The 24269-nt window shown below is 51.7% G+C and overlaps 2 protein-coding genes across 5 annotated transcripts; both read right to left on the minus strand.

Moving 5' to 3' along the window:
* Positions 1 to 717: 717 nt before the first annotated feature.
* GPR162 (G protein-coupled receptor 162) lies at positions 718 to 6375 on the minus strand. 4 transcript variants are annotated; one of them, XM_080660282.1, is made up of 5 exons: positions 6290 to 6375; positions 3820 to 4730; positions 2542 to 2731; positions 1765 to 1916; positions 718 to 1474 (listed from the first exon to the last, which is right to left on the minus strand). In XM_080660282.1, the coding sequence occupies exons 2-5, from the start codon at positions 4048 to 4050 to the stop codon at positions 935 to 937; spliced, it is 1113 nt and encodes a 370-aa protein (XP_080516408.1). In that variant the 5' UTR covers positions 4051 to 4730; positions 6290 to 6375; the 3' UTR covers positions 718 to 934. The 4 variants fall into 4 exon arrangements, with proteins under 4 accessions (XP_080516408.1, XP_080516405.1, XP_080516407.1 ...); XM_080660279.1 differs by having other exon boundaries at positions 3431 to 4730; XM_080660280.1 differs by having other exon boundaries at positions 719 to 1474; positions 1828 to 1916; positions 3431 to 4730.
* A 1791-nt stretch (positions 6376 to 8166) lies between these two features.
* CD4 (CD4 molecule) lies at positions 8167 to 22799 on the minus strand (the record flags this gene model as incomplete). Its single annotated transcript, XM_080660253.1, is given in 11 exon segments — positions 8167 to 9053; positions 9352 to 9501; positions 9736 to 9860; positions 10447 to 10647; positions 11447 to 11782; positions 13024 to 13269; positions 13701 to 13865; positions 22241 to 22417; positions 22552 to 22632; positions 22635 to 22656; positions 22794 to 22799. Coding segments are annotated over 10 exon segments (1485 nt in total). The 3' UTR covers positions 8167 to 9053; positions 9352 to 9375.
* Between the last annotated feature and the right edge of the window lie 1470 nt (positions 22800 to 24269).

Genomic DNA, 24269 nt, shown 5'->3' on the forward strand with positions numbered 1-24269 from the left:
ACACGGTTCGTTTCCCAGTCAGGGCACATGCCTGGGTTGCGGTCTCAATCTCCAATGTGAGGCAGGAGGCATCTGATCGATGATTCTCTCTCATTGATTTTCTATCTCTCCCTCTCCCTTCCTCTCTGAAGTTAATATTTTTTTAAAAAGAAGAGTTGGGTAGTGTGGGATGAGAAACAGACCAAGAAACAAATCATGGACAGAAGAAGGCAAGGGCCAGAACTAGGACCACTGACACCAGAACCTGAGGCCCATGGGTTCCCTTCCACTCTTGGGGCCAGGAAAGGGAGTCACAAGCCCTCCCCTACCCAGCTCCTGGAAAAAGAGCTTCAGAGTGCATCATGGAGGATGGTAAACTCCAGACCTACTGCACAAGTCAGGCCCAAACCCTTTCCTGTCCAGTAATTGGGCCCCTACATGGATTTCGGGGAAAGAAGCATAGAGGACAGGGTCATACTCTAAAACACCTCCACAGATCTGAACAAAGATCCTTCACACCCCAAACCAGTGACTCCCCATGCCCCCCCCCCCCAGCATGAGATGCTCTTATAAGCCCTTCTCTGTGTATGTTTGCATGTTTAAATTTGTTTGTCTTTCTCCAAGGGTATTTGTGCCTCTGTCCGCTCCCCCTGTTCTATTTTGTCCTCTATAAGCCACTCCACCCCGCAAGCCACTGGCCATACCCTTTGCCACCATAGTACACTGCACACAGAGGTTTCCATGGTAACACTTCAGACTTTAATACATTTTACTAGGGGTGATAGAAGGTGAGTAGGGCATCTGGTTACTTGGATGGGAGACAGCAGGGGCCCCAGGACCCCAGATCCAGTGCCCATCTCCCTGGAGTCTGGAGGCAGCTGCCCTAGGCTCAGGGCCAGGAGGAGGCGTTACCTACCCAGGCCCCCTCCTCTGAGTCCAACAGGCCCACTTGGGCTCACAAGGTCAGCTGGGGAAAGATGGGGTTACCTGGACCCCAGGAGCCTCCCCAAGCTCTTCCACTCTCCTCACCTCCTGTCAGGGAGCAGCGTCTCCCCGCACTCAGCCCCAAAGGAAGTCCAATGGCTCTATTATCAGGGGACCCAAGGGAGAGTCGGCGGGGTGAGAGGCCCAGTGGCCTAGGCCAGGGAGGAGAGGCAGTTGGAGAAGGCAAAGGTGTCTCATCAATGAAGGTGGTGATCTCCTCCCGGAAGAAGCCAGGCCCCTGTGGGGGTCCCCCACCTGACCCCAGAATGCCACCCTCCAGGAATTGTCGAAGGCTGGCTAGCCCTCCACCTTCAGCCTCCTCCTCGTCCTCCTCATCCTCTAGCCTTTGTCTTTGTCCCAGGTACGCAGGAGGGCCTCCCAGAGCATGGCTGTGGGCTGGGAGGATCCGGATGTCGTCAGAGGATGACCACTTGTGCAGGAAGGAACCCGGTGCCCGAGGAGTAGAGAAGATATTGGTCTCATCGTGGGACAGACGGCGGGACAGAGGGACCTGGGGAGAGGGCAAGTAGACCCAGAGGTGCTGAAGGGGCCAAAGTGGGGGCTCTGCAAGATGGCTCTACCCCCCCAAAAAAAAACCACGGAAAACATCCTCTGATGGGCAAACCTGGCTCTGAGAGGTCTGAAGTGGGGGCTTCTCTTGCCATACCTTTCTTTCCCCTACTCTTTTTTGCGCCCTGCAGACCAGGGCTAGGGAATGGGGGGTTGGGGGTGAATAACAGAGACTGGAGGAAAGTAATTAGGGGACACCCAGAATAGGAGGTATATTCCCTAGTCCCATACCTGTAAGTAGTGGACCCTCTCAAGAGGGGGAAAGAGCATGTGCCTCCCAGGCAGCAACTTCACCTGGGTGGGGTCCCCTGGTCCTGTGGCCCCATTAGCATCAAATCGAACTTTGCACACTCGGCCATCTGCATAGTCATCACAGCCCCCATCTAGGAAAGAAAGGGGCAGAATGGTTACAGGCAAGGAATGCCCCGCTCCCCTTGAAAATCTCCCACCCCCTTTTGTAAGTTCCCCAGAGAATCTCTCTGTTCCCACTACTATGTAAGCTCCAAGAGGAAAATGAGATTGGTTTGTTGCTGAATGGTTCAGATTGGTTCAATGCTGAATCCCTAGTGCGTCAAACATATACACATGCTTATTGAAACAAGCGTTACCCCCCCCCCCAAAAAAAAAAAAAAGCTGTCCCTATAGCTGGGGTCCCTTTTAGGAAGCTTAGCCTCCCTTTAGTTCCACACCCTTCCTTTACGGTGGTTAGGGCTCTGGGCTGTTTCTCAGGCCCTCTGCCCCGCGGAGGCACAGCTGGATAGGTGGGCTTCCAGAGGGGAACCGACGCCCCTTGGAGGGAGCCCTTAGTGCAAAACGAAGCGGCGGCTGTGGTCATGGCGTATGGTTGGGGAAAGGGGAGCGTGGAGTCAGCCCAGGGGCAGGGCAGATTCCGTCCAGCAGGGGGCACTCCAGGCAGCCCGTCCCCGCACAGAGAAGAACTGGTAGAAAGGAGCAGAAAAGGGAGCTGACGCCCAGGAAAAAAGCCCTGTCCCTCTTCCCTCTTCTGACCGTCTTCGCCATCCTCCTCGGACATGATAGCCACGCACTGCTCCCACACCGTGCGCACGTCCGCGCGGTAGCGCTCGCAGGACCAGATGAAGGAGGGCAGCAGCAGCGTCTGTGCCATGGAGCACCACAGCACAGCCAGCACCATCCACGGGGGAGCCGAGTCCGACTTCAGAGAGAAGAAGCTCACCACCTGGTGGGAGGATGGGGAACCGCGCCGGGTCAGGGCCCAGAGCCTAGCGGGCCCACTTCACCCCAGATCCGATATCCTAGTGCAGCTGGTGGGAAAGAAGTCAGGAAGGGATGGCCGGGGTCACACCGGATCGTGACAGAAGCAAAGCTGGAGGTGGAGACGGAATGAATAGAGGGGAAGGGACTGACTTGGAGGAAGGTCAGGGGAGAGTTCCAGAGCAAAGCCCTGGGTCCAGAGGGAGAGGAGCAGAGGTGGTGGTACAGGAAACCTGAAGACAGAGAAACATTCAGGAGTAGGGATCAGATGGGGATGCAAAAGGTTGGGGTGATGGGGTGAGCTCTCTGGGGTTTCCACCCAGGAGTATTCAGAGACCCTGTTATATCCAGAAAGAATTAGGGAATGGAAAATGGAGCTCAGCTGCTGGATAATAGGTCTGGGGGGGCTGAATAGTGGGGCCTCAGGACAGATGATGGAGCAGGAGGATAGGTAGTGGGACTGAAGGATGAATGGATGATGGAGTTCAGTAGTGGGAACTGGAAAACATGATGGAGCTGGGGGTAATGGGAACTGGAAGATGGATGATAGAGATGGATGATGGAGTGGGGATGGATAGAGGAGAGGAAGATGGATGATGGTGTTGGAGGTCAGGTAATCGTGCTGGGGCTGGTTTGGGGAGAACAGGGGGGACCCCAATCTCACCAAGATGGGCACCCCTGTGAGTGAGTCATAGAGAAAGACGATGGCGCTGACCAAGTTGGTGACCTGCAGGGATGTCTTGGCCGATTCGGAGCCATCCAGCGAGGACCGCCGCTTCCCTTGGGCATCTTCCACCACAATGGCTGGCACCTCAAAGGCTGGCCGTGTAACCAAGCCCCCTGGCCCACTGCCCTTGGCCCCACCAACACCCCCTGCTCTCCGGGCCTGCCTTGCCCTCCGGGGCCTGGCCCACAGCGTCTGGTAGAAGGTAATGGCCACACAGACCAACCCCATGACAATGCCCCCAAGTAGCAAGAGGCTGAAGCAGACGCCAAAGCCGAGGCCAATCTTGGAGACTATGAACTGGCAGCCTCGGGCGTAGTAGCGCTCACCGTTGTTGTGCCAGCCAATGGAGGGCAGTGTGGAGAGGATGAAGCTGACCATCCAGATGCCCATGACAGCATGCAGCGCCTGCTTCTTGGCATTGCTGAGGCGGTAGTTGACAGGCCAACGCACCATCCACATGCGATGGTAGGAGAGTGAGGCAACTGTGAAGCAGGTGGCCAGGGCCAGTGTGTAGTAGGTGGACACAAAGACCTTGCAGATGCTTTCATTCCAGTCATAGTCAGAGGAAGCCTGGCGCCTGAGCTGCACCACAGCGAAGGTGGTGAGGGGCACTGCCGCCATGAGTATGTGTGTGCCCGCCAGGAAGCAGAGCAGCAACTCCAGTGGCTTGTGCTTCTGCTGCTTGGCAGAGATGCTGAGGATTATCCAGGCGTTGGCCAGCAGGGCCAGGAGCCCACAGGCCAGCCAGGACAACGCATTTGAGCGCAGGGAGGCTTCTTCTGCCCCTGCCCCGCCCCGAGCCATCCTGTTCTCAGCCCCCCACCCCCTTTGAACTCCTGGGGGTGGGGGCTAGGTCTCACCCAGGAGCCCCACTCACACACACCGCCATGATGCCCACAGTCCTTGCCCTGTAGTGGGGCAGGCAGTCCCTCGGCCCACCCTAATGCTCAGCATTGCATAACTGACCCAGCTAAGGTCAGGTGTGGAGGGCAGGGGAAGAGACTGGGGCTCAGCAGAAGTGGTCCTCAACCTCCATACTGAGTGGGGCCCTTCCTGAAGTAACCCTGTGGTTTAATGGGGAGGCAAGCTGGCTGCTTTGCCAACTATGAGGTTGCCTGGGGAGCTCTGGCCCCCTTGCCCAGACTTGCAGATCTCTTCTTCCTCTGGTTCTTGACCAGTCGGGGATCTTCTGGATGCCCCAAGGGGTGTAGGGGTGAGGCTCAGCCACCTGCACAAACTGCAAGGGAGAAATGCAATGTGGAAGGGGGGAGGGCAAAGATAAGGCCCAGGTTGGTCCCCAACTGGCTTCTTGTGCTCCCCTTCTCTTGCAACCATAGAAATGCCTGATTTCTAGGGATCACTCTCCTGTCTTAAATCAGATAGCTGTTCAACCACCCCGCACAGATAAGAGCCCTGTTTCCAGACCTCCAGAAAAGAAGGTATTCTGACCTCCTGTGTCCCACCCCTTTTCAGCCCCTTTTCCTCCCTCTGGCACTCTCTGGTTCCTTCTTCTCATATCCCCTGCTCAGTACTACTCAACCACTATCTTCATGCCTCAGAGTCTCTCTTCAGAGATGCTGATGGCAGATGCATGACTTCCTGAGGGTTCATGGTAAACTGGGATATGGTGTTACAGCCCCCACCCCCACCATCCAGGCTCCTGGGCCCATGGTCTTGGTGCTCAGCCCCATTTCCCCACGTCTGCATGATCACCCTCCAGCTCACCAGGAGTCTGGGAAGATGGGAGAAAAGAGGCTGGGACCGAGGGGGGCCTAGGGAACCTGAAGGCGGGGAAACCACTGACATCAGACGCATCCAGAAATGGAAAGAGGGGGAACTAGGGGGAAGGAGGAGAGTTTCAGCAGAAGAGAAAGGAGGGGCAAAGTGATAGTATCTGAAAATAGAAGGAAAAGCCCAGAGACCCCTGGAGAGGAGGCTGGAGGAGGGAGGGCTGGATGGAGGGAGAGAGGCAACAGGGAATGCAGAGGCTGGGAGGAAAAGCTCAATGTGCTAAGGTGTTGATTCCCTCCAGCAGACACTGAGTCTTTCCTCCCCTGCCCCAGCCTCAGTTTCCTTCTGATGGGAGGGAGGATAGTTCTGAATTTCATGACGCTGAACGCTGAGCTTCAGTAAGCCCTGGGGAGGGGGCTAAGAGGAAATCAGGTGCAACCCCAAACAGAGTGGAGGCAGGAAGGTTGGGCATAATGGCTTTGGGGTAAATGGGAGGAAAAGGGGGCACAGCAGTGGGAGGGTCCATTTCTATGGAAGAACCTCAGACCCTTGCCCTCCTCAAGAGGTCCTAGTCCACCCAACCTTTGTCTTCTCTCTGGAGCCCAGTACACCCTAGTTGCTATGGCAATGGCCAGCCAGAGGGAGGTGGGGAGAATTGGTCAGGAGCGCCTCCCCCATTTTCCTCTCTGACAACCTCGGACCCCTACCCACCCACGCCCGCCCAGGCCCAGCCGGTGGGCTCAGGAAGAAAAGAGATGGGAAGTCAGAGAGGGAGGAAAACAGGAAGGATCTGAAGGACAGAGAGGGAGGTGAAGGGCAGAGAAAAATCCAAGGAAGGTGGGACGGGAGATCCGGGGACTCCAGGGGGGGGATACGGGCCCCTCGCCCTTTGGGGTGAAGGGGTAAGGTCACCGCGGCTCCTCCCTCCTGCCGCCCACCAGGTTCTCCAGGGCAGAAACAGCAGGTGGCTGGGGAGGAGGGGCGGGCCGGAGGGGAGAGGAAGCTGCTGGGGGGCGGGGGAGAGAGGGGAGGAGACCGCGGGGGACGGGGCAGGGGTCGGCTTACCTCCGGCTGCGCCCAGCACTGCCATGGAGACCGCACTCCCAGCACCGCTCGCCGGGCTCCCGCGGCCCGCCTGCTCCCGCCCGCCCGCCCTCCTCCCTCCCCCACCCCCTCCTGGCCTTCCTCCTCCCCTGGTCCCAGCCTCTCTGCTCAGCCGGCCGCGCACTGGTCTCTGCCCCTGGGGGCTCCCCCAGCCCCAGTGTCCCTGAGTCCTCCAGCCAGGGAGCCCCACGTTGAGGACCGAAGGAAAGGTTTTCCGGGGAAGGGGAACAAGTGTAGGGCGGGGAACTGGACGGTGGTGACTTGCTGGAGGAGGGGCGAGGAAGGCGCCGGGAGGGAGGGGGCGAGGAGGATGGAGGGGAACCGACTTCATTGGTGAAACGGTTCGTGTCCTACCCCCACCCCATCCCGGTTTCAACATGAAAACCAGCTCCAAGAGGCAGCTGGTGGTGTTCGGGGACTGAGGAGCTGGCTGTTCCGGGAGGAGGAAGCGTGTGTCACCGTGTGTCACTGTATCCCTGAGAGGGCTGCAGCTCAGCGGGCATGTGCTGGGGGCTGTGGGCAGTGAGGGGTGGTGGTGCTGAAGCTGGGCTGCTCGTGGGGTGGGGGTGCACAGGTCTAAAGGGATGCAGGGAGACACACACACACACACCCCTCCTGGAACACAAGCTCACACGCCTTGTGGGATACACACAATTTGCAGGCACACATTCCAGTTTCTCATGGTCCTTGCTCTCCACCACACACACATGCATGTGTGGAAGGAACGCACCCCCCCCCCCCGCAGACTCTCCCCCTCAGTGCATCCAAGGCACACGCGTGACTACAAAGTCTTAGCCTCACACACATGTGCAGGCCCCGTTGAGGGTGGGTAGGTGGGTAACCAGTCTCCAAATAATTTGTGCCTGCCGGGAGAAACCTCATCTCTTACGGGGCAAGCCTGCCAACCTCTGCTCTGGGTCTGACCCCACAGATCAGAAGATTCTGGGTCCCCAGAGTTCATATCTCTCTCTCTCTCTCTCTCTCACACACACACACACACACACACACACACACACACACCCACACACACGAAGAAGAGCATCTTCTTTGTAGTAAGTTTACTGTATTTTTCTGTCCCCTCAGGGAGGTAGGGATGGGGAATGGGCAGGAATACAAAGCAAGCAATGGGAGCTCTGGCAGCAACTAGGTGTGCTTCTTGGAAGAGGCAGGCTGGAAGGGAAGGGAAAAGGAAAGGGCATAGGGACTGGGGGAGATGGTGAGAAAAGAATGGAAGGAGAGGCAGAGCAGGCTAGGGATCCTGATAGAACTGAATTAAGAGGAAGAATACGTGTAACCTTAATTCTCCTGTACCCTGAATGGTTTGGGGCAGGAGGATGAAGGAGCTGAGCCATGTAAGGCAGGGGGACTGAAGCCCAGCACTATCACCCTTCCCAGGAAGTCCTCTCAGTGGGTTCACTCTTCCCAGTGCCTGCCCCCCCCCCCACCCCGCAAGGCTCACCTTCCAGAAGGTTCTGCACAGGGTACATGGTGGGTCACTGGGTACTCTGCTCCCAGCCTGCGCTCTGATTAGGAGAGCTGAAGGCTTTGTCCTCTGGTAACAGGATTCTGCCTCCAGCAGGTGATGAAGGATTTTAGGCAGGAAGGCCCTCCTCCATGTTCTGACCTCTCTGAGGCAGGCCCTCCCCGAGGTGCTCCTGTGAATCCTAAGGTGCACACTGAGCATCTGTGACTAGCCAGCTGCAGAGATATGTGCGGTATTTGTTCTGTGTTCAAGAAACAGCCATAGAACTAGGAGTCAAGCAGTCTGGGCCAGTCTGGACCCCAGCACTTACAACCTTGGGCAATCAATATGACCTCTGTGAATTCTATTTCTGGTCTGTAAACCGTAGATGCTAATCTTGATCCTGTCACTACCAGCCCTGTAGGATTTTCTTTTTCTTTTTTTTTAATATATTTCTTTATTGATTTCAGAGAGGAAGGGAGATGGAGAGAGAGGTAGAAACACAATGATGAGAGAAAACCATTGATCGGCGGTCCCCTGCACGCCCCCCATCAGGGATTGAGCCCACAACCCAGACATGTGCCTTTGGCTGGAATCAAACCTGGGACCCTTTAGTCGACATTCTATCCACTGAGCCAAACCGGCTAGGGCCTTGTAGGATTTTCATAAGGTTTAAATATATAAAGGATGTGAAACTGATTTATAAACTGAGTGTGCTGCTTGAGTGATAAGGAATTGTGTCAGTGCACAAGTGTGAGCTGCGGACATGGGTGTGTGTCAGAATGGAACAGTGGAGCGTTGAGATCTGGACCTGTCCTTGATGGGCTGTGTGACCTTGGCCTACTCCCTGCCTTCTCTGGTCCCAAGGTTCTTTCCTGTAAGATGACAGTCCTGTGCTTTGTGCTTCAGTCACCCAGCCTCACACTCCAGGCCAGGCAGGGCTGGTCCTGAGTGCTCCCCTAGGATCCAAGTGGGCCGTGAGGGACAGAGTTGAAAAGAAATAATCAAAGAGGGGCTAGGGTTCAACAGAAGAGGGAATGGGGGAGCGGTGGTGTGAGTAAGCCTCTGGAGGAGGAGACCCAATGGCCAGCTGTGGACAAGGAGAGCAGGAGATGGCAAAGGCGCTGGGATCTGCTACATTCATCTGGTCCGCAGGCCCAGGAGTCCAACAGGAAACACAGGGTAGACAGCTGGGGAGGCTGCAAGCGGGAAGCTCCCCCTGGCCCAGTGCCTCAAATGAGATTGCATGTCTTCTGGAACCGGCTGGAGGAAAAAAGCATAAGAGGAGCAAGGCTCTTCCTCCCCAACTCCTTTGAGTTCTAGGACCTCCATGGCCCCTCTTCTCTTCCAGTTTGGTAATGACCTCTGGGCCACATCCTCCCTCCACCTTCTGCCTGCTTCCTACCTCCTCAGCCATCCCTCTGTACCCTTCTCTCCCCTCCACCACCTCCCTTAGCCCCCATCTCCTCATCTGCATCCCTCCTCCCCCTCCTCCTCTCCCCCTAGTCCCCCCATTCTCACCCCCTCTTCATCCTCCCCCCGCCCCCGCCAAGTTCCTTACTGGGGGCATTGGCAGGTCTTCTTCTCACTGAGGAGTCTCTTGATCTGAGATGTCCGCTCTGCCTGGCGCTGTCCAGGAAGAAGGAGAGGAGTAGTGAGGGTCCCAGGCCTCCAGAAGGGAGGTGCCCCTTGGAGGGGGGAGTGGGGAAAGCTGGGAGAGGAGAAGCAGATACTGTGGCTGAGGCCATCTGTCCCAGAGTTGACTCTCTGCTCCTTCCTGCCTCTCCCTCCCTGGGATCTGGGACAGAGCCCAGTCTGCAATAAGGGAACTCGATGGTGGGCAGAGAGAAGCAGAGCAGAAGCAGGTCACATAGACAGGACATCCTAGTTGCTATGTGTGTGTGTTGGGGGGGAGGGGTATCAGGGTCTGAGGAGGTTCACTCACCCTTCGGTGCCAGCATTTGACACAGCAGAAGATGCAGAACCCAGTGAAAATCAGAAAGCCGCCTACTGCCCCCAGCACAATGGCCAGAAGCTTTGGCCAGGCCTGGGTTAACTCTTGGTGCAAAACTGCAAGAGAGAAGAGAGGTGTGTTCAGCTCATTACCTTCCCTCTGGGCACCGCACCCTGGAGGCCTGAGGAAGGCCTGGCTGCCCATCCATACTTGAGTCTGATGCTGGGGCTGGGAGACTGGGGCAGGATCCTCTGGGCTCTCACAGGCCACCAGGCAGGAGGGGAAAGGCTGGGGAAGGGATTTTAAGGTTTAAAGAGTACGGGGCACTCTGGGGAGCTAGGAGCAGTGGTCCATTCTATGTGCCTTACACACACACACACACACACACACACACACACACACACACACGGGCCAGTGCTTGTGGCTGGGTTAGGAAAGGAGCAAGGATGGGGACTCTTGGTCAGGTGGGCCCCATTCATGGGCTGCAGACCTTGGGGAGTTGGGAACTTTCAGGACTACAGGTGGGTACCTAGGGTCCAGGATCATACCCTACTTCATCTTATCACCCCTGTGTCCGGGCACCATGCGCATAACCCACCTATCTCAGGAGCGTTGGGAGGCTGGGACTCTGGGTTTTCTTTGCCAACCCTGGGAAGGACCCATAGCTGAGGAGGCAGGGTTTTGGGGTTAGGCCTCACTCACACTCGACACTGGATTCCAGCAGGACTTTGTCCTTGTCAGTCAGTAGACAATGCCACATCCCCACATCAGGGTCCAGCATCTGCACCAGCTTCTGCTGATTTGAGACCTTTGGAGCCTGGTTGTCCAGCTTCAAGCTCAGCATCAGCTTGGGGGAGCTGGGCCCCAACACCTCACAGGTCAATTGGTTCTGGGACTTAGTCACTGTAGAGGGGCAAGAGCCTGAGGTTAGGAGCCTGCACCTCTGGGTTCTTGGCACCTCCATGCTCTAAGGGGAATCAGTAGAACAACCAAAAGGACACTTTACATGGGAGTTCCTCTTTTAGCATCTCAAAGCACATTTTCATACAGGTTTAACAGAGAAAACACAGCTTTTGAGGTCCGACAGAACAGTCTTGGATTCAAATCCAAGCCCCACTGCTTATGATCTGTGTCTCTGAGCAAGTTACTTAGCAACCTGAGCCCCAGACAATTATTAATGCACAAGTACTTGTAGAGCTCTTAAATGGGGCTTGGCATGTAGGAAGCATCAAGTATTAGCCATTATTGCTTGTGGAGTTGTTATGGTGATTAAGGAAATAGAGAAGTGAAGAACTCAGCGTGGAGCCTGACATTGTCATCATCACTAGTACACTCAGAGAAAATTTTGTCATCCTCATTAGTAGAAAGCAGATACACAGAGGTAGGGGGCTTAGCCAGCATCATGGTGGGGGTGGGGGGGACAGAGACAGAACTAGAACCCTGGTTGTCAGCATATGTCCTTTAAGGATTCTCAGTGGAATGTGCCCTAGGCTGGCTCACAGATGTCAGGAAAGGATATATGGATTCCAGTTTTAGTTTAAAATCAGCCCCCAAACCAGTGGGCCCTCCATCAGCCCCATCAGACAACCAGGGCTTAGGCATCCCTATGAGGGTCTGTCCTGCCTTAGAAGAAGCTCTGGGTCAGGCCCCTCCACCTCCTGTCCTCCTGTCCCGTCTTCCCCTTCTCAGCCCCGCTCCTCACTTCTCATCACCACAAGGTTCACTTTCTGATGCAACTGCCCCTGGCTGAGATTCAGGGTCAGGTGTCCAGAACCAACGTCCTGAAGCGAGGCCTGGGGCAGGCTGAAGCGGAGCGGCAGTGTCTCCTTCAGCTGGATCTTCCGGTCTTTGCGAACCTTCTTCACAGACACCTTTCTGTTCTCCAAGGAGAAGGTGATCCAGGACTGAAGGGAGGAGGTCCCCTCCTCCTGCCACCTCAGCTCCCCGACCAGGTTTTCATCCTCAAAGGTAAGTGGGAAGGAGAACTCCACGGGCTCCCCCACTTTTGTATAGACTGTGTCAGAGACCTTCTGGAAAGCTGGAGGTAGGAAGGGAGAGAACCTGGGTTAGAAGGAGATGGAATGACGAGGGTGTACAAAGTGGGGTAGGCATGTGGTGGAGGCAGCAAAAAGATGGAAGGGGACCAGGTGCATCCAAACACCCAGGTTGTCATTTCAGGCCCTTAAATTCCCATCTACCTCTCTAATCTTCTCTTTCATCTCTCTTCCCCAGCATGTTCCTCTTCCCCCTGGAAGCCCTCATAGAACAGCCCAGCCAGAGGGGTCCGCTCCCTCCTTAGGATCCCTGGAGCACAGAGGGTATTTGGCCTGCATTCATTTATTTATTTATTTATTTATTTATTTATTTATTTATTTATTTATTTATATGGTTTTATTGATTGTTGGAGAGACAGAAACATCGATGAAAGAGAAACATCATCAATCGGCTGCCTCCTGCATGCACCCCTACTGGAGATGGAGCCCACAAACCGGGCATGTGCACGTGACCTTTTGGCCCCTGGATCGACACTTAACGGCTGAGCGAGCTGGGCTGCCCTGCATTTCTTAGGTGCTTAAGTTAGCACCCTTCACAAGATAAGAGCAAACACTTACATAGGCTTACTATGTGCCAGGCTCTGTTCTAAGGGCCTTACATTGCATTAATTCTTACCATAACACCACCAGGTAGGTACATCACGGTGAGCATCATCCCCATTTTACAGAATCCAAGGCATGGAGAGGTTCAGTAACTTGTCCAAGGTTGCCAGAGCCAGGATTTGAATCCAAGTCCAGACACTACCCCACCTTGTGTCACATAAGCACCCACAGAGGACAAGACCTGCATTCTGGCCCCCCCACCCCAACCCTCCCGTGCCTAGCTCAGGATTCTAAAGGTGAATGTAGCATTTCCTCAGGGCTGGCTAGTATCCCTTAGTGAGTAAGTGGATGTGCAAATTGGTGGGTGAGTGGGGAGTGGAGGCAACAAAGCAAATAGGTGTCCTTGACACTCCTCCTTTGGGCCTCCTTCAGGGGTCTGTGGGGCCCCTCACTTGCTGCCATCCCATCTCCCTTCCTTCCTCCATGTCCATCACCCTGAGGAAGAGAGGGCCCAGAGTATCCCTAGGATAGACTTCAGCTTTAGGGGAGCTGGGCCCTGGCCTCCCTCTGTCCTCTAGTACCAGACCCAGGAGCAGAGCAATGAGAGCAGAGGGAGGGTCTGTCAGCCTTTGAGGGGGGTCGAGGGGAGGGGGCGGGTCTGCAAGAGAGGAGCAGCTCTTACCCAGCACCAAGATGTTTATCTCAAACACCAGTTTTTGTGTGTCCTGGGTGACGGTGCATGTCCAGGTGCCATTGTCCTGCAACTCCAGCTGGGACAGTGAGAGGCTCTTGCCCCTATTCCGCTCTTTATTCCCTGGACCTTTCCATTCTACTGAAGGGTTTCTACCAGAGGGGCTCTCCAAGGTCAGGGTCAGGCTCTGCCCCTGCAGCCGGTGGATGCGATGATGGGTATTCAAACTGGCATTCACTGTGGAGGAAGCAGGTCACCTGTGTCACACACACTCTATCCCCAAGGAGAAGGGAAGAAGCCAGGAAACGAAGAGTGTCTCCATTACCCCTGCCTCAACATCTTTCTCTCAGTCAATGCCAGCTGCCCACCCCCAGCCCTAGGCAGGGCTTCCCTCTTCTTCTTACCCACTTCCATCCTCCTCCTTCTCCTCTCTTTCCATGTCTCCCCCCTCTTTCCTCTGGCTCCTTCCCTCTCTTTAGGTCTTTTCCTCTCCCCCATGTCTGACCCAAGGCTTGAGGAGGGTTTGAGGAGAGGTGGTGGTCAGTCTCATTTGGCTCTGGACTATTGAAATACTGACAGCTAGTTTGGCCCTGGTTTGGGTGCAGGGATAGGAAGGAAGGGGAGGGTGATTGGCTGGAGGTGTCTGCACCCCCGTCTGCCCTACTCACATTTGAACACCACAAGTTCCACTTCTGTTGCCTTGTTCTCCACTGTACAGCTATAAATCCCTGAGTCTGTTATCTCAAGATTCCTGATGACCAGAGGAAAGGATCCTTGATTCCACAGGGTTTTTTTCGACTCGACACGATCACGATCATTCATCTTGGAAGAACCTGGGAGTAGAAATCATAGGGAGAAGGTTGGGGTGTTATGGAGACACGGTACCCCTGGTGAAGGCAGAGCTCACAACTCTTCTCATCTGAATTACTAATTTCCTGCAGAATCTGTTCTTGTCCTAGTCAAAGAACCCCAGGCTGGCGAGGAGGTCCTAGCACATTCATTTACCTGACCAGGACAATATCTCACTAATCCAGAATAAAGTAACATCATATTTAGAAAACACCAGCTCCTACATGCCAAACACTTTACATGCACCATCCCAAATAATCTGCACAACAACCAACAAATAGGTACTGTTCTGCCTATTTTGCAGATAAGGAAACTGAAGCTCAGAGAGATTAAGTAGTTGCCCAAACTCTTCTTTACACAATGATGGCAGGAACATAAACCAGTATAATTTCTTTGGAAAGTAATTTATAATATACACCAGAATTCCAAGTGCATATACAAAACTAAATGACTACCAAGAAAGGATAGGTTAAATTATAGTTCACCCATTCAGTGGGTTGCTATGAAAGAAGAATGAGGAAGCTCTTTATGTAATGAGATGGAATAATATCTAAGAAACATTATTAACTGAATAAAGCAAGATATTAAATAGGTTACCATTTGTTTAAAAAGGAGTGGGAGCCTGGCTGCGTGGCTCAGTGGTTGAGCGTTGACCTATGAACCAGGAGGTCATGGTTCGACTCCGGTCAGGGCACATGCCCGGGTTGTGGGCTCGACTCCCAGTGTGGGGAGTGCAGGAGGCAGCCAATCAATCCTTCTCATCATTGATGTTTCTATCTCTCTCTCCCTCTCCCTTCCTCTCTGAAATCAATAAAAAATAGATATTTTTAAAAGGAGTGGGAGATTTATCTATCTTTATCTATCTACCTTGTATATGAACAAATATTTCTAGAAGTAAGCATAATAAAATGGTAACCTTGGTTGCCCCTGTGGGATAGGAAGTGAATACCTTTGAGAAAGGTGTGGGAGGTGGGCTTTTCACTATAAACCCTTTTGTGCCTTTTTAAAAAAATTAATTCTCACCTGAGAACATGCTTAGAGAGAGATGAGACAGAGAGAGAGAGAGAGAGAGAAATATCAATCAGTTGCCTTCCTTATAGGCCCCACGGGAGATCAAACCCACAACCCAGGTATGTGCCCTGACTGGGAATCGAATGGGCAACCTTTTAGTGCACAAGATGACTCTCAACCAACGGAGCCACTCCGGCTGGGCCCCCTTTTCTACCATTTGAATTTTGGCTCCAGTAAGTGGGGGAATGAAATTAAAATTCAGGCCTGTTAGGTACATCATGAAGTACTAGTACTCTATGCAGTACTAGTTCCTCAGGCATGGACATGCAGTCTCCTCCAGTCTCCTCTTTTAGTATCTAACAACTATCACCGAGAGGAAGTTCTTGTTCACTAACCATTTCCCCCCTGTGCAGTGGTAGCTCCAGAATTCCTGTGGAGGGATTTAGAAGCTAAATTTATGTAGCAAACACACCATTTTTTACTTGGAATGCATATTTGCTGGGGTGGGAAGAAGGTGACTAAGATAAAGCCCCATCCTCAACCCTCTCTGCACCATCTCTGCCTCCCTGAGCAGTCATAGGCCTTCTTCCTATATTGGTCTTGGTGCGGGAGACTGGATGCCATGTTGGCCGTGCATTCTCCCTTCTCTCCTCTTCCAGACCTCATCCCCCCTTCTCCACTGCTCAGGCTCATCCTCTCTAGGAACCTGTAGCCCTGGGCACAGCGCAGCCCTGTCCATGTCCAGCACCCTGAGGGCATGGACCCTCCCTCCATCACTCACCCAACACCCCTTTCATTTGTCCCTTCAGTTGTTCCTACCCTATTTGCCCTTTCCCTTGGATCTACACATTGGTTTAGTTCCCCAATTTTTCTGAAATCCTACTGTGTTCCTCTCAGAATTTACCAGAACTCTTGAAAGAGTAGCCTTCTTTAGTTCTGCCCCTTTTTTCACCTCTTTTGATTCCTCCATATCTAAGCACCATTCTCTTTCCTTCCTTTTGGACTCTGGTTCTGACAAGCACATTTAGGTGTAACCCCAGACTCTGTCTTGGATCCTCTTTCCCATTTCTATAGATACTCTAAATTCCACTGCATCCCCTGTCAGCTCTGCAGATGAGTCCCCAATTGATATTCCCAACCTCTCTCTTCAATGCTGGGTCTACATTTCCAGGGGCCCAAGGGAATAATTTTATCAGATTAGCCTGACATCACCCAAAACTCAGTTGGTTCAAAATGTATCCCCCTTTCCCTAAAAGAATTCTTCCTCCTTGCTTTCCTTTTCCTCTTCTGAGCCCATCATGGCCCACTTGTCCAGGCTGTCCTATACTTTGCAACAGCGATTGCAGGATGGTGTGAAAGGTCTGAGTGTGGTTGGGTCTGGGATAAATTCATGGAGGAGACCAGTGTTGAACCAAGACTTAAAAGAAGTAAAGGGCCCTGACCGGTTTGGCTCAGTGGATAGAGCGTCGGCCTGCGGACTGAAGGGTCCCGGGTTCGATTCTGGTCAAGGGCATGTACCTTGGTTGCGGGCACATCCCCAGTGTTGAGTGTGCAGGAGGCAGCCAATCAATGATTCTCTCTCATCATTGATGTTTCTATTTCTATCTCCCTTCCTCTCCGAAATCAATAAAAGAAATATATATTTTTTTTAAAAAGGAAACTATTCATAATATACATTTTTAGAGTTGCATTAAGTTAATCTTTACTTTTTAAGTTAGTTATTTGAATTAGGAAAATTATACAGACTCAACACTTCCCTTTTCTTTGGCCCAGCTTCCTAATACTATACAGTTTGCTGTGGATTCCTCATGCTTTTTTCTTAGCTCATGCAAACATATATTCACACACATTGTATTTTTAAATTAAAATGAGAGCATATTACATATATAGCTTACTCTTTCCACTTAACAAAATATGCTTGACATCTTTCTGAGCATATACATGTGGAACTTTTCATTTTTTTTGTGGGCCACAGTGTTTTTCTCTGGTGTTTGACTGAAGTAGAGCAGTTATTATCTAAAAGTGTTTTATCTTTCTAAGTTAATCCTTTCCTGGTCCTTTGTATAGAAAACACAGGCTTTTGTTGAGGCTTATTTTTGTCTGTGCCCATTGGTGTTTTCAGATTACCAGCTTTTCAGATATATAAGGCAACAAGAAAACTTCCCACATGTCGTTCCTCAGGTCCTGAGGTCCCTACCAGTCTGCCCTCTTCTCTGCAACTTTCAAAATCTTCTTATGTTAGTTCTACATATAATTTCCAGGATTTTCTGTTATACTTATTGGGAGCAATAGTGAAAAGTATGTTCTGAACTGTCCCTCCAAAATTCATATGTTGAAGCCCTAACACTCAATATGATGGTATTTGGAGATGGGGTCTTTGGGAGATAATTAGATTGAGATGAGGTTGTAGGATGGGGCCCTCATGATGTGATTAGTGCCCTTATAAGAGAAGATACTAGAAAGCTTGCTTTCTCTCTCTACCAAGTGAGGACAGAGCAAAGCGCCATCTGCAAGTCAAGAAGAGAGTCCTTTTCAGAACCCAATCATGCTGGCTGGCACCTTAACCTCAGACTTTCAGCCTCCACAACTGTGAAAAAATAAATTTCTGTTTTTTGAAGTCTATGGCATTTTGTTATAGCAGTCCAAGCAGACTAATGCATACATCTACTTCATTTTTCTGAAAGTCCTAATTTTAAAAAATCATATCATTTTATTGTACAAACACAATGGACTTTGTATGTACACACTGTGCTGATTAGCTTCCCTCTTTAAGACATGTAAATGAGCATACTTGGATTAACACTGGTCACAGAAGTCAGAATAACTGCCTCATAAACAAATATGCCCCAAATGTCTTTTAAGACTACAGTTACATGGTTTTTTAAAAATATATTTTTATTATTGATTTCAGTGAGGAAGGGAGAGGGGGCGAGAGATAGAAACATCAATGACAAGAGAGAATCATTGATCAGCTGCCTCCTGCACACCTCACACTGGGGGATCGAGCCCACAACCCGGGTCAGGGTACCTGCCTGGGAATCGAACCATGACCTCCTGATTCATAGGTTGATGCTCAACCACTGAGCCATGCCAGCTGGGCATCATTGATGTTTCTATGTCTCTCTCTCTCCCTCTCCCTTCCTCTCTGAAATCAATAAAAATATATTTGGGGGTGGGGGAGAGGACTATATACATATGGGCTTCTACATGCAGAGTTCATCTCTTGAAGGAAACATAAAAAGTGATTAAAACAGTTGCCTCTAGGTGCTGGAAGCTAATTCCAGCATGTCAGCAGGGCTGAATCATCTGGGATGGCTGAGGGCATTTTCCCAAACCTGAAAAGGATGCATAAATGATTGCTTGCTGCCAGACAGCTGAGGGCATTTCAATCTACATGTTATTGCCTCCTACTGACCAAACACCTGAACAGCCTTAGGCAGTTCCCCCAATCTGACAATGGATTCTGTATACTAAACCTTGCCTTTGATATGTATATCTACCTTGCCTTAGGACAATTTGTATTAATAAAAAGCAAGGGGTCCAGAGAGACAGGAGAACTTGGTTCCTTTAGCCAAGCTCCTCTGCTCCCCCGGCCCAAATGCTTCCAAAATTATGTTTCATCTCTGGACTCTTTAATCATTTACAGCAGCCCCTTCTCCAGATTCCTGAACCCTTCTAGATGCCAAGAAAGACCACCGGCATTATCCAGGGAAAAGAGCTAAGGAACTGGGGATCATAAGTAGGAGGAATATTTGCTGTCACTGTATATCATTTGCATGGTTTTAAAATTTTACCCTGTACCTGTATTATTTTTTCAAGTTAGTATTTTAACGTTAAAAGTAATAAAAATAAAGTCCTAGCAGAAAGTCAGTTTATTTCAAGCGATTTAGCAGAATAAAATTCTAGGATGGGAAAATCGCTTGCAGCGTTTGTGGGAGTTGTGGTTCTGGGCTCTGTTCAAGGGTGTAAGTTCCTAATGGGCCCGTGGCCCAGGGGAGGACGAAGGTTAGTTTGATCGTAGGGGCTTCTTGAAGTAGCTGTTTGAAGGAGGAGAGGACATGGCAGGCAAAGGACAGTTAATCTGCTGATTTCTGCTTTGTGTTTTTATCAGAAAGAGATCAGGAGTTGGGGTTTTGTCAGTTTTTAGGGAACAGCTTTTTCATGTCCAGACCTGAAGAGTGGATATGGGTGCCTGAATCGCGTTTCTCAGAGCCCAGCAAGAACATCTGCACTGGAAGGGGAGATGTTCATTTCTTTCTTTTTTAAAAATCCTCATCGGGCCGAAACCGGTTTGGCTCAGTGGATAGAGCGTCGGCCTGCGGACTGAAGGGTCCCGGGTTCGATTCCGGTCAAGGGCATGTACCTTGGTTGCGGGCACATCCCCAGTAGGAGGTGTGCAGGAGGCAGCTGATCGATGTTTCTCTCTCATCGATGTTTCTGGCTCTCTGTCCCTCTCCCTTCCTCTCTGCAAAATATCAATAAAATATATTAAAAAAAAAAAAATCCTCATCGGCCGAAACCGGTTTGGCTCAGTGGATAGAGCCTCGGCCTGAGGACTGAAGGGTCCCAGGTTCGATTCCAGTCAGGGGCACGTACCTTGGTTGCGGGCACATCCCCAGTAGGAGGTGTGCAGGAGGCAGCTGATCCATGTTTCTAACTCTGTATCCCTCTCCCTTCCTCTCTGTAAAATATCAATAAAATATATTTTTTTAAATAAATAAATAAATAAATAAATAAATAAATAAATAAAATCCTCATCGGAGGGTATTTTTCCATTGATTTTTAGAGAGAGCAGAAGGGAGGGAGGGTGGGAGGGAGAAGGAGGAGGAGGAGGGGAGAGAGAGAGAGGGGGAGAGAGAGAGAGAGATGTGAGAGACACATATCAATTGGTTGTCTCCCCATGCACCCCGACAGGGGCTAGGAATCGAACCTGCAACCCATGAATGTACCCTTGACCCGGAACCAAACCCGAGACCCCTTGGTGCACTGAGGGACACCTTGACCACTGAGCACACGGGCCAGGGCGGGAGATGTCCATTTTCCACAAACACGGTTTCCTGTGCACTGTGGCCAATTCAGGTTTGACAGCGCTGAGGATAGCTTTCCACAGGAGAGCCCAGGCTGAAAGTTGGAGGACCAAAGCTCCAACCCAGCTCTGCCCCTCACTGGGTACATAGCTCAGGGCAGGGGCTTCCTCTCGAGGGCCACAGTTTCCTCTCTAGTAAAATCGGTCTTGGCTGCAGCCGTATTTCCCAGACTTCAACCATTCACATACCTTATACATGATTTTGGCCAAATCTACTTGTCCTATTTATGTAACATTTTAAAATGGATTCACTTTTGCCCTAGCTGGTTTGGCTCAGAGCGTCAGCCTGTGGACTGAAGGGTCCCGGGTTCGGTTCTAGCCAAGGGCACGTGCCTGGGCTGTGGGCTCAATCCCCAGTGGGGGGTGTGCAGGAGGCAATCAATCAATGATTCTCTCTCATCATTGATGTTTCTATTTCTCTCTCCCTCTCCCTTCCTCTCTGAAATCAATAGAAATACATATTTAAAAAAAAATGGATTCACTTTTAAAAATTAAATTAAATTAATTCATTTAAAAGGGAACTTAAATCACTATTAGAGGCCCGGTGCACGAAATTCGTGCACGGGGGTGTGTGTGTCCCTCAGCCCAGCCTGCACCCTCTCCAATCTGGGACCCCTCGAGGGATGTCCGACTGCCCATTTAGACCTGATCCCAGTGGGATCGGCCCTAAACGGGCAGTCGGACATCCCTCTCACAATCCAGGACTGCTGGCTCCCAACTGCTCGCCTGCCTGCCTTCCTGATTGTTCCTAACTGCTTCTGCCTGCCAGCCTGATCACCCCCTAACCACTCCCCTGCCAGCCTGATTGATGCCTAACTGCTCCCCTGCCAGCCTGATCACCCCTAACTGCTCTCCCCTGCAGTCCTGGGTCCCTCCTAACTGCCTTTCCCTGCAGGCCTGGTCACCCCCAACTGCCCTCCCCTGCAGGCTTGATCGCCCCCAACTGCCCTCCCTTGCAAGCCTGGTCCCTCCCAACTGCCCTCCCTTGCTGGCCATCTTGTGGCGGCCATCTTGTGACCACATGGGGGCAGGATCTTTGACCACATGGGGGCAGCCATCTTGTGTGTTGGAGTGATGGTCAATCTGCATATTACTCTTTTATTAGATAGGATAGAGGCCTGGTGCACGGGTGGGGGCCAGCTGGTTTGCCCTGAAGGGTGTCCCGGATCAGGGTGGTGGTTCCCTTGGGGTGTGGGGTGGCCTGGGTGAGGAGCCTGTGGTGGTTTGCAGGCCGGCCACGCCCCCTGGTGACCCAAGCGGAGGCCCTGTATCTGGGATATATTTATCTTCTACAATTGAAACTTTGTAGCCTGGAGCGGAGCCAAGCCTTCTGCTTGCTCCATGGGGGCAGCCCTTTTTGGGGGGATTTATGTATCCTCTATAATTGAAACTTTGTAGCCTTAAGCGGAGGCCTGGGCCGGCCAGGGTGTGTGGAAAGCTTGGCTTCCTACATCGCCGGGGGCAACCCTAGCCTCCTGCTCTTTCCAGCTCCGTGGCTGCTGCCATTTCTGTTTGGATTTATGTATCTCCTATCATTGAAACTTTGTAGCCTTGAGTGAAGGCCTAGGCCGGCAAGGGCAGGCGGAAAGCTTGGCTTCCTCCATTGCCGGGGAAACCCAAGCCTCCCTCCTGCTCTCTGTGGCCATAGCCATCTTGGTTGGGTTTATTTGCATATTCACTCTGATTGGCTGGTGGGCGTGGCTTGTGGGTGTAGCTGAGTGATGGTTAATTTGCATATTACTCTTTTATTAGATAGGATGATAAACAGGAAGCCAGTATCACTTGACATAAACAGAAGGCCACTGTAAAAAAAAACCACACACACCAAAAAACTAGCCCTGGCAGGTGTCTCAGTTCGTTGGAGTATCGTCCCATACACCAAAAGGTTGTGGGTTCGATTCCTGGTCAGGGCACATATCTAGGTTGGGGGTTTCATCCCCAGTCAGGGGGGCCTCAGAGAGGCAACCAAATTGATATTCCTCTAACATTGATGCTTCTCTCTCACTTCTCTCCCTCTCTCTCTAAAATCAATAAAAAACATATCCTAATATCCTCAGGTGAGAATAAAAAAAAACTTAAAAAAAAAAAAGAACTCCTAAAAACAATGTTATTATTATCACTTAAAACTAACACATGTACCTGGGTCTTTGTCACCCTGAACACTCTGGGATCCCAGAGGTTACTAGGAACAGAGCTCTGACACCAGGGATGTTCAATTCATACATAATGCTTTCTTCTGGAATGGGGAGCGGGCCACCCTACCTTTAAGCCAATTTGAAGTCCCGGTGCGGATGTGAGTGCTCAGAATCATGATTCTTTGAGGATCTTTCCAGATGAATGGCATCTCCTTCTTCTGGGAAGCTTTGCAGGGCAGGTCCACCTCGCCTCCTGCCTTAGCCAGCACCACTTCCCTCCCCAGAGTGGTTCCTAGGAGCAGAGCTAGGTGGAAAAGAAGGAGGTCAGACCTTAAGCCAGTCACTGCCCCACCTCCTCCCCATCCCCCACCTTTGCATTTCTCAATCAGCCCCTCCTCCCAGGCCACCTGCACCCACACCCCAAGTCTGAGCACTCACCCAGTTGCAGCAGCAGGAGCAGGTGCCTAAAAGAAGTTCCCTGGTGCATTGTGGCCTTGCTGAGGCAGGTAGGGACCTGGTCTTCCCCTGAAGAAGGGGCAGAGCCTGAGGGAGACACTCATCATTAGGTAGCTGGCATTTATTGGGCCTGGGGCTTACAGGGATGACAGGCAATCTCTCCTTTCAGGAACCTACAACCAAGCCAGGGATCTGGACGAGCTTGTCTCTAAGCAGACCCCCACCAGCATGTGCCACACAGTGCTGTGCCCAGGCCAGGGATGGGGTCTCTGCCAGCTGCCATCAGAAAAAGACCAAGAAAGTAGCAAATTGGTGGGGACTGAGACCAGGGAGCCACGCCAGGTCATAAAGGTCTTTGAATGCCACGCTGGGATGCTGGGACCCGACCCTTTGTTCTGGGGAGCCAGCGGAGGATTTTACTAGAAAAGGACACGATTAGATTTGCAAAATGGATTAGATTTGCAAAATGGCTCGTTAGTGGTGGGAATGTTTTGTCCACTGGCTCAGGCCCGGCATCTACAGGTTGTTACAAGTACCCGCCTGGTGCCTTCAGCAGCGCATACTAAAATTGGACAGATCAGCATGATCTGAGCAAGGAGGATGTGCTGTGTGAAAGATGAGTGGGAGGAGGGCAAGCACAGGAGTCAACATTGAAACAACCCTGCCAGGGAAGGGGAGGCCTGAACTCAGACAGTGGTGGTGAGATGTGGGAAAGAGATTGACTTAAGGTGAGATTCCCAGGACTTGGGGCCTGATGGAGTGTGAGGGGCCAGGGAGAGAAAGAGCAGAAGGTAAAGCCTTGTGCACCAGCAGACCGACCCTCTCATGACTCCCAGGTGCTGTTTCAGCATTCGATGACAGAGCAGGAGCCAGTTCTGTGGTCGCTGGTTGGGGGAGGAAGCTGCAGAAAAGCTCTGAATAGCCCTTGAGGAAGGGATAGCATTAGGTTAGAGCAGCGATTCTCCAAGTGTGAGTCCAGATCCCTGGCGGCAGCAGCGTCACGTGGGAACTGGTTAGAAATGCAAAGTCTCAGGCCCCACCCTAGACCTGCTGAATCAGAAGCTGGGGGTGGGTCTAGCAGTCTGTTTTCACAAACCCCCAGGTGACTGACGCACACTTGAATCTGAAAACCATGAATTAGATGAAAGAAAAGGGAAGGGGCATCCCACCCGGAGGTGTGCAGAGGTGGTAGGGCTGTTCAAGGAGAGTTGGGAGTTAAGAGAGGGGTGCTGGGGGCTGGGGGCTCCTGATGAGGTTTGGAAGGAGACTTTTTTTTAAATCCTCATCCAATTTTTTTCATTGATTTTCAGAGAGAGTGGAAGCGGGGGGAACATCAACACGAGAGAGATACATGGACTGGTTGCCTCCTCCACGTGCCCCCACTGGGACTGGGGAACATGCCCCTGACCAGGAATTGAACCTGGGACTCCTCCATCTGAGGGCCGATGCTCTAACCACCTAGCAACCAGCCAGGGCAGGGGAAGATTTTTTTAAGAAGCTCTCTCCAGTCACTCGATCTACCTGAAAGAATAATTACCCAGGGCCAAGCACATGGTAGGGGCTTGATAGAGTTAGGTCTGATCAAAGAATTGAATCGATACCCTCCCCTGAGAACTGACCTTCAGATATAATTTAACATAATTGCTGTCACTGCAATGGAAAATGGTCAGAGATTCCCTACGTCCAGGCCTTTTTCACCT

The sequence above is a fragment of the Plecotus auritus genome (genome assembly GCF_963455305.1).
Source record: "Plecotus auritus genome assembly, chromosome: 3".
Taxonomy (NCBI): domain Eukaryota; kingdom Metazoa; phylum Chordata; class Mammalia; order Chiroptera; family Vespertilionidae; genus Plecotus; species Plecotus auritus.